Here is a 16,572-nt window from a genome sequence, read left to right as displayed (position 1 = left end):
TTTAAGACTCCATGACTACTAATGTCGTGTCCTCCACTCCTTCTCCTAACTGGTATATACCAAATGTTAGGCCAGAGATTAGCAAGAACTTTCCCAAAACTTAAGGAAGGTTTATATTTGTTTCAAGTAAGTATATTTATTTCAGTAAATAAATTCTAGTTATTTGTGGATGCTATCAGTTAAATTCCTACTTCTGTTCTTATTTGATGGGACCTTGTGGCAATAACATCTTTGGCATTTGTGTTTTAACCATTTTGTGGTACATTTAGCCATCTATACCACCACTGCTTTTTAAAAATTACTTTTCTAGTGTTCCTTTCTCATGTGGGTATTTGAAGATCTGGTGTATATTTCCATCAAACTCTTCCCTGTTGTTATGAAGTCTCCGTTGAGAATTCAGGTGTGTTTTTGTGGTTCTTTTGGCTGCTTCCTTTAGAATTTTTGGCTAGTTCTTCTTCGGGGGACTCAGAAAATAATCTGTCTTTGAACACTTTTTTAATTTGGCACGATGCTGAGTTCCTTCCTTTGTATCTTTTTCTTTCTAGGAAAATGTACCTGTCACGTGAAAGTTTTACTTTCTTTTGTGAAATTAGATAGCTGATTTGTACAGCCTGGTTTACTGTATGTATGAACCACTTGTCTAGCCCTTGGAAAGAGCTATTTAGATATATGAGAACTGTAATCCTCCAGCTAAGCAGGATTTAGATAAATGGATTATAGAGGCACAGAAGGAGTCCATACCACTTACTAGGTTAAACTGTACTTTGTTACTATTTGACAGATAACATAGTTCACATTTTATAACTTACGGTGTGTGCCAAAAAACATTTTGACCCATCAGGGTAGTAATGGCTTAGAAAAAGTAGTTCCAGCCTCTAGGGAAAATAATGCACTTACCTTTGTACTCATAAATATCATTTATATGTATTATTCATGGTCATTGGCTGCCCTTAAGTATATATACAGTACATATTTTATCACTTTATGAAATCACATTCATCCTTTTATCTCCTTCTTCTTCCTTTGATTGTCACAAATCCTATTCATCAAACTTCTTAGGTCTTAGCTATTCAGAGTGCCATCAAGGTAGTCATTCATTCACTCACTCATTGATTCATTTTTGGGTTGAATAAATATTTATTGGCTCGTTGGTAGATACTAGGCACTGAGGTTCCAAAGATAATCCTGCCTTAGAGATACCTGAGAGATTTTTTTTAATGTTTATTTATTTTTGAGAGAGAGAGAGAGAGGGGCAGAGAGTGAATGGGGGAGGGGCAGAGAGCGAGAGGGAGACACAGAATCTGAAGTAGGCTTCAGGCTGTGAGCTGTTAGCAAAGAGCCCGATGCGGGGCTTGAACTTACAAACCGTAGGATCAGGACCTGAGCTGAAGTTGGACACTTAACCGACTGAGCCACCTAGGTGCCCCTCATTCTCTAATTATCATAGGAGGCTCCAAGAGGCTAATATGTATAGGATAGTAAGAGAATCTTTGTGTAATGTTTATCTTAACAATAGCTATATGTTATGTTAGTCTAATAGACCATATCATAATTGTCCGATTTCCAGTTGTAGAGGAAAACAGTAGGTATAGCCAAAAAAACAGAGGCAGGCTTTAGATTCTCGTTTTACAGAAATGCCTGTGATTTGTTTATTCCCTACTACCTCGCGCTACCTTGTTTTTTAATTGCGTGTATACCTATGGTTGAAAATGTGTTCAAAAACCACTTGATTTTTATGCTTGTGGTGTAATTTTATTTTAAAGAAAAACAGACGGTTTTGGAAATACCTCAGATTTCCTGCTGCAAGACCATATGAGCCGCACTTTTAATTCTAACTAAAGTGTTTCCCTTTGGACTCATATATATTGCCCGGGTTTATTAGTCAGAGCCACTTGGGGCCCCTAAGTAACCAATATATATGTAGCATATAGTATTTTTCATTTAAAATAGTAATAATTTGATATTTCCTCACAGTATAATTCAAAACACCAGAAGTGTATTTCACTGGCTGAATTAGCACTGGCAGCTGTATTTCTGTGAGCTTTACAGACAAGGAAAAATGTTCATATATCTTTACCTGAGGGCCTAGAACAACTTGTTAATCAGTTTGATGAAGTTTAATGCAAAGGCTTAGTGTTAAGGGGCATATTTTCCTCTTTCCTACTAATAATAAGCATTAAAACATATGGAAATAAGAGTTATTCACCCAGGAGAAAGGCCTTCTTAAATATAAGAAGCAGATGTTAACAAAAATTTCTGCACGCATTGTATGTCTTTCTCTTCGCTAGCCATTTGTACCAAGTTAACATTCTTGGTATAAACAATAGAAACCAACTTTGACTCTGCAGAAAAGGAAATTATTGGGAGAATATTGGCTCTCAGGCAGAATTGACGGGAAGGCTAAACAACCAGGCTCAGAAAGCGAGGACTGAGAGAGGTAAGGTACCTAGAACTTCAGCCCAGTCTCTGCCCCCAACGAGAGTCTCATTGGGACACACTGCTGGCCCTGCCATTGTGCAATGCCACAGACACAAGGATGGTGTCAGAGCTCTCCCCTGATTCTTTTGTTAGTCAGTTTGGATTTAGGTTCTAGTTCAGAGCATCTGATTGACTGACCTAGACCAGGGAAAAGCCTCCCTCCCTCCCTCCATCTTCTGTGGTGAGAAGCTGGCTCTGGCCCCCAACAATCTCAGGACTGACATAGGAAAGATACTTAGATGTCAGATGTCAGGCATCTTCAAATGACAAATGCCCACAACCTATAGGGATGCTAAATGATCTGAAATTATTTAGTTGCTGTATTTAGTAGGAATTATTTATTTGTTATCTTGAAATTGGTAGGAGAGTGGTTGGTGTTTTTTTTTTTTAATTTTTTTTTTTAACGTTTATTTATTTTTGAGACAGAGAGAGACAGAGCATGAATGGGGGAGGGGCAGAGAGAGAGGGAGACACAGAATCGGAAGCAGGCTCCAGGCTGTGAGCCATCAGCCCAGAGCTGGATGCGGGGCTCGAACTCACGGACCGCGAGAGCGTGACCTGAGCTGAAGTCGGACGCTTAACCGACTGAGCCACCCAGGCGCCCTGAGTGGTTGGTGTTTTAAAACCTGTTTTCTGAGAGCCAGCAAAAAAGAGAAAGCAAGCATATTTGTAAGAAAAACGGGACTGATTGGATTTTGGTAGGTAGCGATGGAGTAGAGGGAAAGAATATGGGGCAGTGGATGAGGAAAAAGGAAGAAATCAAGAATGATGCTCCGTTTTCTGGTTTGGAGTCTTCAGTTAATGGAGGTGCCATTGATCGAGAAGGAGGACACAACAAGAAAGATCACAAGTGTTGCAGGAGTGGAGATGAGGTGATCTCCATTGTGGGCATGTTCTAGTCATTGTGCCCATAAGACACTCAAGAAATGAAACATATATACTGGGCAGATAAAGATTTGGATGTAAAATCCTGAAGCTGGACTAAAAATAGGGAATTATGAATCACAAGATACGAATAGAAGTTGAATCCTAAGGATTGGGTAAGGTTGCCCAGAGAAAACCCTAAAGCAGGAAAAGAGCAAGATTTAGAACATAGTGCATCATGGCTGTTTAAGAGATAGACAAGGGTAGAGGGGCCCATGAAGCAGGCTGAGAAAGTCGGACCCAAGTTGCAGAAGGAAATGCAAGATAGCATTCATCTTCTCTAGCAAGATTTCATAAATTACATGTTCTAGAACAGTGGTTTTTCAAACATTAGTGTGTGTCAAAATCACCTGGGTTGCTTGCTAAAACTTTGGTTTCCCACACCCACACCCAGAGATTTCCACACACCAAGGGCAGGGTAGTAGCCATTTCTGCATTTTTAATAGTCATCCAAGATCTAACATAGTTGGCGATTCTTGAAATATACTTTGAGAAACATCTTTCTAGGAGACAATGTGAAATGGTTGAAAAAACAAGGCTTTTTTCAGACTTAGGCTAGGGTCCTGGCTTTTATAATCTACTGGTTATATGGCCATGAGCAAATCAATTATTTTAAGATTTGTTTTTCCATCAGTGCTGGGGATGTAATAAATAACTTCTTCCTCTCAGAATTATTTTGTGGTATAGATGAGATGTGTTATTAAATACCTGGCCTACAGAAGGAGCTCAGGAAGTGTGAGTTGTCTTTTGGACACTTAGCAAACCCAGAACACAGCTGTAAACCTAAAAGCCAGTGAAAAAGTAGAAGGAAATTGCTATCATTAACCTCCCGCATTTTGTTTTGTAAGAGATCAGAGCCGCCTGCTTTTTACCTTGAACCTACTGAATTAGAATTGTGTAAAATTAAGTTACTGATTTAATAGATTTTATTATCTAGTTTCTCCTGGCAGACTTCAGTTCTGTAGACATTAAATTTGAACAGCATGATATGGGCAAGGTTAAAGTGTGAAATAGAAGCTGAAGGAAATTTGGTAGAGGGACAAATACCTCAAAAATCCTGAAGGCATTAATGTTATAAAAGCTAAATACTCAAATAATACTACTAAATTGTCAAGAAAATGTTACATTATGTTTGAAAGAATTGCTTGAGAAGTCAGGGAAGTATATCTTTCAGAAAGATTTCCATTATAATGACTAACATTTTACAGATGTTTGGCACTTAAAGGAATAAGCTTCTGCTATTTCGGAAGTTTTTATAAATGCAATATTTATTAGTCTTTTGCAGTTTTGGGTAAATCAACTTATATGACTTAATTGGCATGTTACTGTTTTTAACACTTCATCTCAAGTCAAGAAGTGTTCTTGAAACTATCCTAGAAGGCATTGTGGAATTAATCTATATATATATTATTATGGATGCCATATAATGCTATGGTTTTCTCCTTTTTCTCTATCTGGAAGAGATGCTAATGTGAAGAGAGAGGAGCAGAGTCTTATCAAAGCCATGACTACACCCATTTCATATCTTGAGTTTTTTGTCCCACATTGTCTGATTAGAAACATGGCTACTGGGGTGCCTGGGTGGCTCAGTCAGTTAAGTGTCCGACTTTGGCTCAGGTCATGATCTCATGGCTGTTGGGTTCGAGCCCCACATCAGGCTCTGTGCTGACAGCTCAGAGCCTGGAGCCTGCTTTGGATTCTGCATCTCCCTCTCCCTCTCTCTCTGTCTCTCTCTGCCCCTTCCCCACTCATACTCTGTGTCTCTGTCTCTTAAAAAATAAACATTAAAAAAATTAAAAAAAAAAAAGAAACATGGCTACTTTATGGTCATGCATGTACAAAAGCTATTGAGAAAGAGAAAGAATTATGAATTTCCCTCCATTCTCTTCAGCCTTTCTGGTTCCATACCTTTACCCTCACTTGCATGCGTATATGATTATTTATTCCCAAATAGTCAACTGTCAGCTGAATAGGTCTAGGTATTGGTTTATTTTTATTATTAGTTTTACTTGGTTAGAAAACACCGCCTTTTGTTTTGTAGTCTTAGTCTTTCTTTGGCTGAGTGAGGTTTTCTTTTGTTGTATCTTTGGTTATCGACTCTGTGTTATTTGTTACTCTTCTTCTGGATCACCCATTTTTTCTTACATTTTATTTTTGTTAGTCTTCCATGTCTGTCATCTTTCTCTTTTGTTTCTCTTCCTCCTTATTTTTTTTCCCTACCTATTGGAGTAGAATGTTTGAGGTATATCTGATTTGATTTTTCAGCGATGTTCAAAATTTTCAACTTTTTATCCCTTTAATAAATCATTTGTTTTGCTGCTGCATTTTTCATTTCCTTATACGGTATTTTTCCCTTATTTTCCCAGCTCTATTCCAGTTTCTGTCACAGCCATCTCTCTTTTATTTTATATTACATTGTTTCATCTTTCATCTCTCTCAAATTTTTTTTTTACTTTATAAAAGATGCAGAATAATTTAAGTTTATATCTGTTTTTCCTTGTGCACTCTTGCTTTCTATATCTTGAATGCTATATTATGTTTTTGTAGCACATGGTATTTTTTGGCACCTGTGTTAATTTGTTTGCTTTTCCTCTTTTACTTCTGTCTGGATGTTATATATCCTTGTCTCTATAATCTGGGGTGCTTACTTCTATGTTGGATTCATGGCCTTTCTCTGGCTTATCTCACTAGAGAGAGGTTGGTTATGTCTTCCTCTTAGATTCTAACAGCAGATCTGATACAAAGCCCCATAGCATATTTCTGGGGGTTTGGTCTAAAGTGGATCAGCAAGTCTAAGGAGAGGTCACCTAATTTGGCTGCCTGGTTGTCTTATTTCTAGATAATCTTGCACAAGAAAGTTTCTTGCTCCCTGCAGCTCTTCCTAACTCAGTCTTTATAGTGCTGATTTTACATCTCCAGATGTAAACCACTCCTTACGTATTTCCATCCCAACTGATGTTACATCGCCAAGAATTTCAGACCCAGGTTACAGATAGAAAGCATGGGCTTTAAATGAGATGGACCAAGTGATGAGAGCATTTGAGCCCTTGTGCAGCAAGGGAGCCACGTTCTTTCATCTGGTCTTTGAAGTTCCTTTTTTTTTCTTGGAAAGTTTAAAGACCTCTCTCACAATTGCCCTGTGTGGCTTTAATATTTGGCCTCTGACAACTTCCATTTTTTGTAACGAAATCTTTTGGCAGTCTAGTGGATCACTCACAGGGTAATAAATATTCCTGGAGCACTTAAATTTGTATTGTGTGTGTGTGGGAGGTATGTGTTGCACTGGGAAGGTGAGAAAGGTCTAGTAAGGTGTTAACTAAATTTTGTCCCACCATACCTACAATACTCCCTCATTTGTTTTAAGAGCTCAATATAAATTTTTTCCCCGAATGAATGAATGACTTAGTCTTCTTTAAGGATTTAAGGTTAAGCAACAATGCTTAACCATTTATTATTTTAATAATCTTTCCCCAATATTATTTTTTCAGTGAGATGTTTTGTAAAATATGTCCTGGGAGTACCAGTTTCATAGAATGTTCTATGAAAAAAGGGTTCCATGTACAAATAATTTTGGGAAAGGCCATGTCCTGAATCCCTCTCGTGGAAATGCAAGCATTATGTAAATATATTAAGGGCCTCAAGAAGGCCTGGATTAACAAAACCTGGTTAACTCTTTTTAGCTCAACATTTCCCGAACTTATTTTGTCATAGAAACCTATTAATACCTCATAAAACACACTATGAGAAACGCTGCTCTAATTTTTGTTGTTTTTTTCCAGAACATCACAGAGTATATTGTAGGCTTTTTCCACGAGGCAAGCTTCTAATTTTTAGATCATGGAAAGAGATGTAAATTATGACTTAATATGATTAGAATGTCCAGATTTCAGTCAGGAATTTCTAACTCAGATTTTTTTGTCCTCATTTGATGTTTTGAACAAGATATGATCTTCATAACTTTTTAAAAATGTGTGTTACTTCAGGCATTAAATTAGTATATTTAAGAAAAGGAGATAAATATTTTATTGGTGCACAGAGCCAAGAGACCCCTCCACCCCATGATATGGAAGCATTTCTGTATTTCCCCCGAGCTCAGTAAAAGAGACAGTTGCCCTTACTCCTAATTTTAATATTGTGTGTTACTCTAGGAAGTAAACATATAGTTGTACAGCTTTTCTATCAAAATGGTATAACTGGGTGAGTCGGAAAGCAGACTAATTTTATTTCGGTTTCATAGTATTCAATCTTTTCTTGTATTCCTACTTTATTTGTCTTTAAAATAATATCTGACTAAAGCTCGAGTTGTCTTTTCTTTTGGATCTTCATCATGCGGGATTCAGATGTGCTTTCCTAGTTTACCATTCACTGACTGGCTAAGAAGCCTACTTTTCTTTGGTTTTGTTTCAGCAACCAATACTTCCGTGCAGGCTTTACGTCCCTCTCCATCCAAATGCTTTGTTTCCCACTCGTAAGTTTGTATAATTAGTAGTTTTATTTTGCTTTGCCTTTTCTTTTATGCTTTTAAATCAATTCTTTTTATGTTTACTTTTTTTATTTTAGAGAGAGAAAGTGTGTGAGCAGGGTAGGGGGAGAGGGGAGAGAGAGAGAGAGAGAGAGAGAGAGAGAGAGAGAGAGAGACAGAGAATTCCAAGTAGGCTCCGCGCTAAGTGTGGCTAAGCATGGCTTGATCCTGTGACCTGGAATCATGACCTGAGTTGAAATCAAGAGTCGGATGCTCCACAGACTGAGCCACCCAGGTGCTTTGCTTTGCTTTTTAAATTTACGGTTTATAAAATTTCAGTTTGTACCAATTTAGGAGATATTTTTTGGGAGAAAACCTGTGATTTAGAGCTTTTCAGAGGTGGGATGTTGGAAGGCGGTAATGAGAAGAGATGGTGGTAAAAAAAGCCCAGTGAGTTTTCGACTCCAAGTTTCCCCACTGGCTCATAAATCTGAGAGAGCCATGGATTTGTAGCGGGTTTTTCCAGCAAGTTCTGAGTTCCCGTTCTTGGATTTTCCCTACACGTAAGTATCCTATTTCCATACTTCCTTCTGAATAAGACTGTATAAAAATAAGACTGTATAAGACGTCTGCAGACGTCTTCCTCTCATTCCCTAAGATATCCTTTTTAAACCCAACCATCCCCAATAGTTCTGTAATTTTAGAATTAGAAGTGTTAGCTAGAAATATTATTTTAAACATTAAATACTATGAAAACAATACGGACAAAGCATAACCCTTCCAAGAATTGACAAAGAAAATCTAAATAAAAGATAATCAACTGGGCATTTATATTCACTGCAGTAAAGGAAAGTCTGACTTTCGTTTTATCTTCAACAGACAAGCAACAGAAAGGTGAATTCGCAATAGACGGCTACAATGTCAGAATGAATAACACTCTCAGGAAGGATGCAAAGAAGGATTGCTGTTTTGAAATCTCTGCTCCTGATAAACGGATCTATCAGGTTGGAGTTTTTGTGTTGTTTTGAAATTAAGTTGATAAAAGGTCCTGATTTCATTTTTAAAGACATTAACATTTCGTTAAAACAACCCTCCCTGACATGTTAATAACAATAAAAAATACTGATCTTTATACAGTGAACATTCATATAAGAGGAAGTACATTTTTTAAAAAAAATTTCAGATTCGTTCAAGTGATACCTTCTCGAAAGTGAACAAGCAAATATGTAATTTATCAACTACTTCACATGTTGCATTTTATATCTGTTTTAATAGAACTGTGTGATTACTTAAAAGAATTACATAGCAGAAAGAGTAAAATTATCAAAAGAAAAATATCCGAGCGTTAATGCATACTGTATTGCTTAGGGTTGTGGGAGAAAATGAAGTTAAAGGCACATATCAGCTCTGTGATTCGAGAGCTATCAGCTAGCATCAATATGGAATGTATGTTTAATAAGTTTTAAATATCTGAGATTGCAGTTGAAAGCCAGTTAATTAAGTTGTCAGGTAGTGTGTTGGAATCTGACAAGAACATTTTTAAGAAAAGTGTACCCGGCAGTCTAAAGAAATTCATGGGTGTCTTCTAATTGTCAAGGGCAAATTCTGTTCATCAGTTCTGTCTTTGACATTGATGAAGAGAAGCAGCTTTTTTTCCTGCGCAGCTGCCAGCTGCTGATCAGAGTTTCAAATCCATCATCCTCTGCTTCAATTACGTAAATTTGTCAAAATTAACTGTACATTATAAGGAGCATCCTTGCAAGAAAAGGAGTACGAGACATGAAAAGAATTACTAATGGTCTTAAAGAAGTGATAAGAGTGTGACATGCCTTTCATATTTCCACCGTGGGGATTTTTCTTACTCTTGTTTATTTTTTTTATCAGTTCACAGCAGCGTCTCCCAAAGATGCTGAGCAGTGGGTACAGCAGCTGAAATTTGTATTACGCGGTAAGAGCAATCAATCGGACTAGTCACGGCAGTCTTTCGATACTGAATAACTGAATGAGTTTGGATTTTCAAGTATAAAAGGTCGTCGGCTCCTATGAGGACGACCGAGGGAACATGATGGTGCACTTCAGAGCTATAAAAGTGTTTCTTCTCTAAGTACCAACTGGCAACTTTGCAATTCACACATTTGTGTAGTGTGTAGTGCTCATTTTTTTTTTTTAACAATGTTCCAAGTTAAGGATATAGCGTATGATAATGTCGTGACTCTGTAGGCCTGCGTCAGTTTAGAAAATAAGGTTTTGAAAACCACATTCGCGTTCTTAAAAAATTTGCCTGATGAACCACGTTTTTTCAGACATGGGATCTGATGTTATTCCTGAAGACAACGACGAAAGAGGGGAATTGTATGATGACGTGGACCATCCTCTGCCAACCAGCAGCCAGCCACCTGATGATGAAATTTATGAAGAACTTCCAGGTATTTATCGTCCGGTGATTCATTTAAGGATTTTAGGGCTTGTTTCATTTTTTCTCCTCCCCCAATGTCATATATCATCAGGTTAACAACTGGAGCGGAACATGGTGAGCTATTAAAAACAAGGACAAAGAAAATCCCTCAAAACCCTATTTTATGAAAAGGGTTCTGCTTGAGGTATTTCAAGCGCATGGATGTACACTCATGGAAAGGGAGTGGGATGTTAAAATGAAGCAGAGACAGTCCTAATCTCATGGGACTTTTGGCTCATTAGCATTGTTTACGCGACATAATTTTTTAATTAAAAAATCGACTTGCCTTACAGTTTTTTCCCACCAACTCACACATCATTTTTTATTTATATATCTTGGAACTTGCATTAACCAGAAGTTCTATGCACACCCCATATGTCAACAACTTCTGCCTCGTATATTTCTCTCTGCTGTGGCGAATTGCACTGTCTTAGAAGAATATTGTCAAACTATCAACAAAAGCCTTTGAGGCTTAAAATTTTCTTGCTTGATATTTTATCATCGATATGGATAGGTTTTCTTTTTCTGCATTTACAGGCATTGTTGAGTGTTTATATGCCTCAGCATCTCTTACATAACATAAAATTAATTCTCTATTAGCTATTTGACTTGTAGTTTTGAGGATCAAACAGGACACAGAAAGATAGGCATCTGGAACTTAGGGTACCTAGAGTGGACACGCATTCAGGGAATCACTGCATTACTAAAACTAGAGGTTGAAATGAGCTTTTTTCTAGCTATTAAAAAATCAGTAGAGAAGAAAAAGGGATTATGAACAATGTAAGTGAGATTTAACCAACATCTCACATGGAGAAGTTGTTTTTCTCTGAATCGAATGATTTGACAACGTAGGATAAACCTTTAAAATTGGTTTCAGAAATGCTTAAAATGTTCCAAATTAACGTGCAAATATCATTTTCAGTGAAGTCAGTGGAGCATAGTAATAACTAGCGCATGGACCTTAGAGTCAAAGTTTAAATTTGGGCTGTGCCATTTACTACCTCAGGGACCTTAACCCTTGTCTTCTCCCTCATCTATAATTCTTCATCTTCATCTATAAAATTCCTTTTTTCTTCGTCAATAAAATGGGGATAATATCACCGTGAGGGGAGTGAGGTGACTGTATCTGAAACTCTCAGCACTGTGCTTGAATCATGACAAATCTGCACAATAAATTGTAACATCATCGTTATCATTTTCATTATTGTATCCAGTAAATTCTTTTTTTTTTTAATTTGTTTTTAATGTTTATTTATTTTTGAGACAATGCAAGAGACAGAGTATAATCAGCAGAGGGGCAGACAGAGGGAGACACAGAATCTGAAGCGGGCTCCAGGCTCTGAGCTGTCAGCCCAGAGCCTGATGCGGGGCTCGAACTCACAAACCGTGAGATCATGACCTGAGCCGAAGTCGGACGCTTAACCGACTGAGCCACTCAGGCACCCCTATATCCAGTAAATTCTTACCAGTGCTTATATGAGGATGTAAGAATGGTTTTCTGATCAAGTAAGAATTAATGATTGTAATGGTATTATAAATTCAAGTACTACAGAAACGACTCAAATATGCATCTACATATTGTTTTTTACTGCCCATGGAAGATGATTAGTCTAAAAGCACAAGTTTGTGGGGAATAGTAATCTGGACATTTTTATTATTTTAATGGGGCTATATGTTTATAGCCTTTTCCTTTCTGATTTATCCTAGGGAAATGGCATCTGCCATAGCATTAGTTATCCTCAAGTCAGGAAGAATATTTTCTGGCTGCTTGTTTTTAGTCACACCATATCGTTAATACAGTTATTTGAGTTTGAAAAATGTCCGAAAGAGCTTGTGAGAATGTATACTGATGTAAAATGGAAGCGTGCAGTGCCCTTGAACGTGGTATTACTGTCGTACACATTGTATTCCTTTAAAACCCTGCAAATGAATGGCTTACGTTACAGCGGTCGGATTGTCTGTTAATTAAGTTCTGTGTTTCTTCAACTTGACCATCCTGTCCCCACCACCCCTCCCCGCCCCCCCTTTCATAACAAAGGTCCAAGGAAGCTCTCCTTTAGGTGGCTTGAAATCTTGAAAGGATGAAACATCTTGTGTTTTCTCTCACTGCAGATATGCTGCTTCATCCCTTTTTTTTTTTTTTTTTGGCCGAGGGCCACATAATTGTTGGAAATAACCGTTACTCCTTAAGGAGTCTTCCTTCTTGCAGAGGTGCTGGAAGAAATCTAAGCTGCTCTGGGATTCCTTGCCCCTGCCTGGGATCCCAGTTGCCGTACAAAGTGATTGAGCTCCATAGACCCTGCAACAGTGCCCCTGGGAAGGAAGCCGGCGTAGGCGGCTGTGGATCGTCTACTTCTTCTTGCTTCCCCAGTGCACCCGAGAGCCGCTTCAACATCTGCACGGCGCAAGCTTGTCCAGTTGGAGCCAGCCGCTGCAGAGGGGATTTTTCTTAGCGAAAGTCCTCAAGTCGTCTCCCCGAGTGTGAGGGGTTTTTTTTTTTTTGTTTGGTTTTGTTTTTTGGACTAAAACTAGAAAGTCACTTTTCTTTCTTAAAAAAAAGGATGTCCCATTCAGGATAAACATTGAGGTAGTTGCCTTCCCCTCTGTGATGTATGAATATAATTTGGAGAGGAGGTGAGAACAGGGGAGGGGCGGTGAACGCACTCGCAAACTGTGGGTGTTTTTCCAGTTCTGGACCAAAAACTACGTCTCTCTGAAGTCTGACTGGTTAAATTCCAAGAATTAATTCCTGCTACCATTTCAACACACTTTTCTATTACATATGGTTGAAAACCAATCCCCCTAGTTGAAAGATGAGGCGTACACATATGAAGAAAAATCGAAGTTTTCAGTGTGTTACTGTAAATCACAAGGTTCTTTTTCTGAGAAAGTAGAGCTCTCACTCTAAAAAATATATTTTTTAAATGTAAGTAAACCTGTAGTGTTTCAGTCTTAATGATAAGAAGAAAACATTGTTTAAAAAATCGCATTGCAAAATATCCCTTGAAAAAAATGTTTGGTTCCGTGGGACTGTAAATAGTTGCCTTGTAATTGTTTTTCAGTGAGAATCTTCTAACTTTATTACAGGAGCTTCTCTTTCATTTCTTGTTCGTTAATTTTTAAGTAACTTCACAAAAGAATAAGAATAAATTTGTAAGATTTCTTGGTGTTTCGGGGATTTATGCATGTGCAACTCTTCTGTAAGAGTTGAAAGAGTGCCATTTCTGGGGAGTGGTAAAGCCATCTGGCTCTTCTTCACATACACTAATGGCTTCAACATCTCTTATGGCTTAGGACGCCTTAGCCTAGGTCAGTCAGGTTTGCTTACATTGTGGTATTACTATAGCATATTTGTGTTTGCACCGCTAATATATGGATCAAAGCGTGTTTACTGTTTCATAACACGGTAAGGAGTTCATTTGGCCTAGAACAGATTTCAGAAGTCAGTGCTCATTGTTTTCATTAGAAATACAGAAGAATCGTTTTTATTTGATTTTTGACTCTTCAAAGAGGAAACAGGGCTTGAGAAGTTGCTGCAGAGATCGTCACAGCTTGACTTTCTCTTCTAGTTACCATGTCACTTGATTTTTTCCCCCCTTTACTGTCAGGAAATTGTGTAGCGACGACAATTAAGACTTTCTAAAGATATAGACTGAATAGAAGAATCAGCCCAATAACAAGAACGGTAACCGCCCATTAGCCTATTAAATCTATAGCTTTACAGCTACAGGGGAATTGCCTTTGAAATTCTTCTGGTAAGTGGACTGGGAAGAGACAGGGCAACATAAAACAGGAAGACGAATTTCTAATTCCATTAACCTATTTTTTAAGTGTTAATTCATTTTTTTTTTTTTTTTTTTGTAATGACAGATTGAACTATTCTGAGCCAGAAGCAAAGGATATTTTTATCCTTTGGTCATTCAAATACATTTAAAATGTATCCATTCCAGTGTCTGTATCTAAAATGGAATATAAAGTAAAATGCAGCTATAGATACATATTTTTCAAACTATTACGGATACGTAAAAAAGAACAGTGTTTGGTTACTTAAATCTGAAGCAGTTTCTGGCAAGTAGACACGAATGCTACATTAATCAGTCAGTGGTCCCAACCCCTGCCCAAGATACATTTTAGCTTTGCTTTCCTGCTGAATCCTTATCACTCCTATTACAAAGTTAATATCAAGAATATAGGGGAGTCTGGAGTCTCTGGTATTGACATCACTGTAAGGGAGAACATCTATAAGTTAGGGTCACTGCACACTTTCAATTGTTTATGTTTTGGTCTTTGCTGAATATAGATGTGACTTTCGTGTTGTTTATGTTGCCTGTTTCATGATATGGCATGAAGCTGTGGAATAAATACAGTTGTGACTATCACGTAGCTTTTTCTCCACCTTGCTGTTGGCATTGCAGCACATCTCAAAACCCAGAATACCTGCAAAGCATAAATGTCTACTGGTAGAAAGATAAACTAACCCATTTTTGCAACTTGGAGCTCCATCGGTGGTCCTCAGCCACCAGAAGTTTTGGCCCTCCGGGTACCTATAATGATTTCGGAGGCATTTTTGGTTGCCGCAGCTGGTGTGTGTGTGTGTGTGTGTTACAAACATCGAGTGGGGAGAGGACAGGGTTGCTGCTAATGTGCAGGGCGCAGGGCAGCCGCCACAACAGAGAATTATCTGGCCCGAAATGTCAATAGTGTTGAGGTTCAAAAACCCCCAGCCACACGCATGTAATAGAAAGCTTTCGGTTTATCGCCTTCTTATCTGTATCTGTCGAGTGATAGAAACCCATACCCATGCTCCGTGTAGGAGTTTGTTTTTATGGCCACAACCTGGGCCATAAACATATACGTAAACATATGTATAAACATATATGTTTTCTTATGTATAGAAAACTAGGATTACATACAGCGGTTCTGGGTTACAGAGGACAAAATGGACTTGTCTGTCACTCTTTCCTTGAAGGGATTGAACTTCTGTCAGTCTTAGCGTAATGAGAAAACCGTGAAAGATGACAAAGGAGGGAAGCCTTTCCTCTATTTTCGTGAGCATAATCTGTGAAGGAAGAGTCTTTTTTTTCGATACTGCGTATGTGTCTCTCTCATACAGATACTTGGCTTATAATACTCTGATAAGGCTGCTCTTTTGCAGCTGAAATGAGACCAGTGGGTGAGGATTGGGTCTTCTGAAAGGGAGTCAGGCCTCCTGGGAGAATGCAGGGCCGAGCAATTCCAGGGCCGCCTGAAGTGTGGCTCCTGTGGGACTTCTCTCCCTTCTCCCTTCTTGGGCCTGGACTTTGCAGAGGTTCATGGGCTCGAGATGGCGGGAAGACAGTTTGTGTCCCTGGAGGTGGGCAAGGAGGCAGTGAGGCAGCCCCATGAGGGATAGTGAGGACGGGCTCACGTGAGTGTGCTTCACAACAAGCCACACCAGGTGCTTCTTCCTTATTCTCTCTTCCTTTTTGCTACTGCCGAGTTTTAGCTTCTAAATCTTGATTTTCCAACAACGCATGCTCACTGGGAAAACCTTAAACATGGCTGACGTGCACAAGACAAACCCTCTGCCCGACGTAAACATTAATGGTTTGATATGCATCTTTTGTCTTTTCTTTCCCATTTACAAACATACAGATGCATATACAGATCTTTGTAAAATAAGATCCTTTACGGGGCGCCTGGGTGGCTCAGTCGGTTGAGCGTCTAACTTCGGCTCAGGTCATGATCTCACGGTTTGTGGGTTTGAGCCCCGCGTCGGGCTCTGAGCTGACAGCTCAGAACCCAGAGCCTGCTTCAGATTCTCTGTCTCTCTGTCTCTCTGTCTCTCTGTCTGTCTCTCTCTGCCTCTTCTGCTCACACTCTGGCTCTCTCTCTCTCAAAAATAAACATTACAAAATTAAAAGAAGATCGTTTATTTCATTTCCTTTTTTTGGCTTTATTTCCTTTCCTTTCCTTCCTACTATTATTTTCTTCCTTTTCTCCTTCGTTTTTCCCCCTCCCTTCCCTTTTCTATTTCCATCCTTTGTTTTCTTCCTTGCTTTCATTTCTTTCCTTCCATAAATATCTTGAGCACCTGCTCCGTGGCAGACACTGTATACAGGTGCTAGGAACCCCCCTGTCATTCCTACATGGGTCCTAAAGGGGTGCAGCTATGCTTTCCCTTTCTGTCCCGAGCCTTGACTCACTATTGCACCCTCAGTTCCCTGTGTTTCTTTATGTCTTATGTATAGACGCTCTTTTCATGTCTCATGAG

The 16,572-nt window shown here is 38.7% G+C and overlaps 1 protein-coding gene across 5 annotated transcripts in view; it reads left to right on the top strand.

Annotated features, from left to right (window-relative positions):
• SKAP2 (src kinase associated phosphoprotein 2) overlaps nt 1–16,572 on the top strand; it is a 180,678-nt gene that overhangs the window by 114,182 nt on the left and 49,924 nt on the right. For all 5 annotated transcript variants that reach the window (XM_045052528.1, XM_045052526.1, XM_006929265.5 and 2 more), the window contains exons 7-9: nt 8,744–8,868; nt 9,749–9,812; nt 10,168–10,290. In XM_045052528.1, the coding sequence (XP_044908463.1) occupies nt 8,744–8,868; nt 9,749–9,812; nt 10,168–10,290 (312 nt within the window). The remainder of the gene's footprint in view (nt 1–8,743; nt 8,869–9,748; nt 9,813–10,167; nt 10,291–16,572) is intronic.

The sequence above is a fragment of the Felis catus genome, chromosome A2 (assembly GCF_018350175.1).
Source record: "Felis catus isolate Fca126 chromosome A2, F.catus_Fca126_mat1.0, whole genome shotgun sequence".
Taxonomy (NCBI): domain Eukaryota; kingdom Metazoa; phylum Chordata; class Mammalia; order Carnivora; family Felidae; genus Felis; species Felis catus.
The sequence above is the reverse complement of the archived record's forward strand: the minus strand, read 5'-3'. Positions and strand labels throughout refer to the sequence as shown.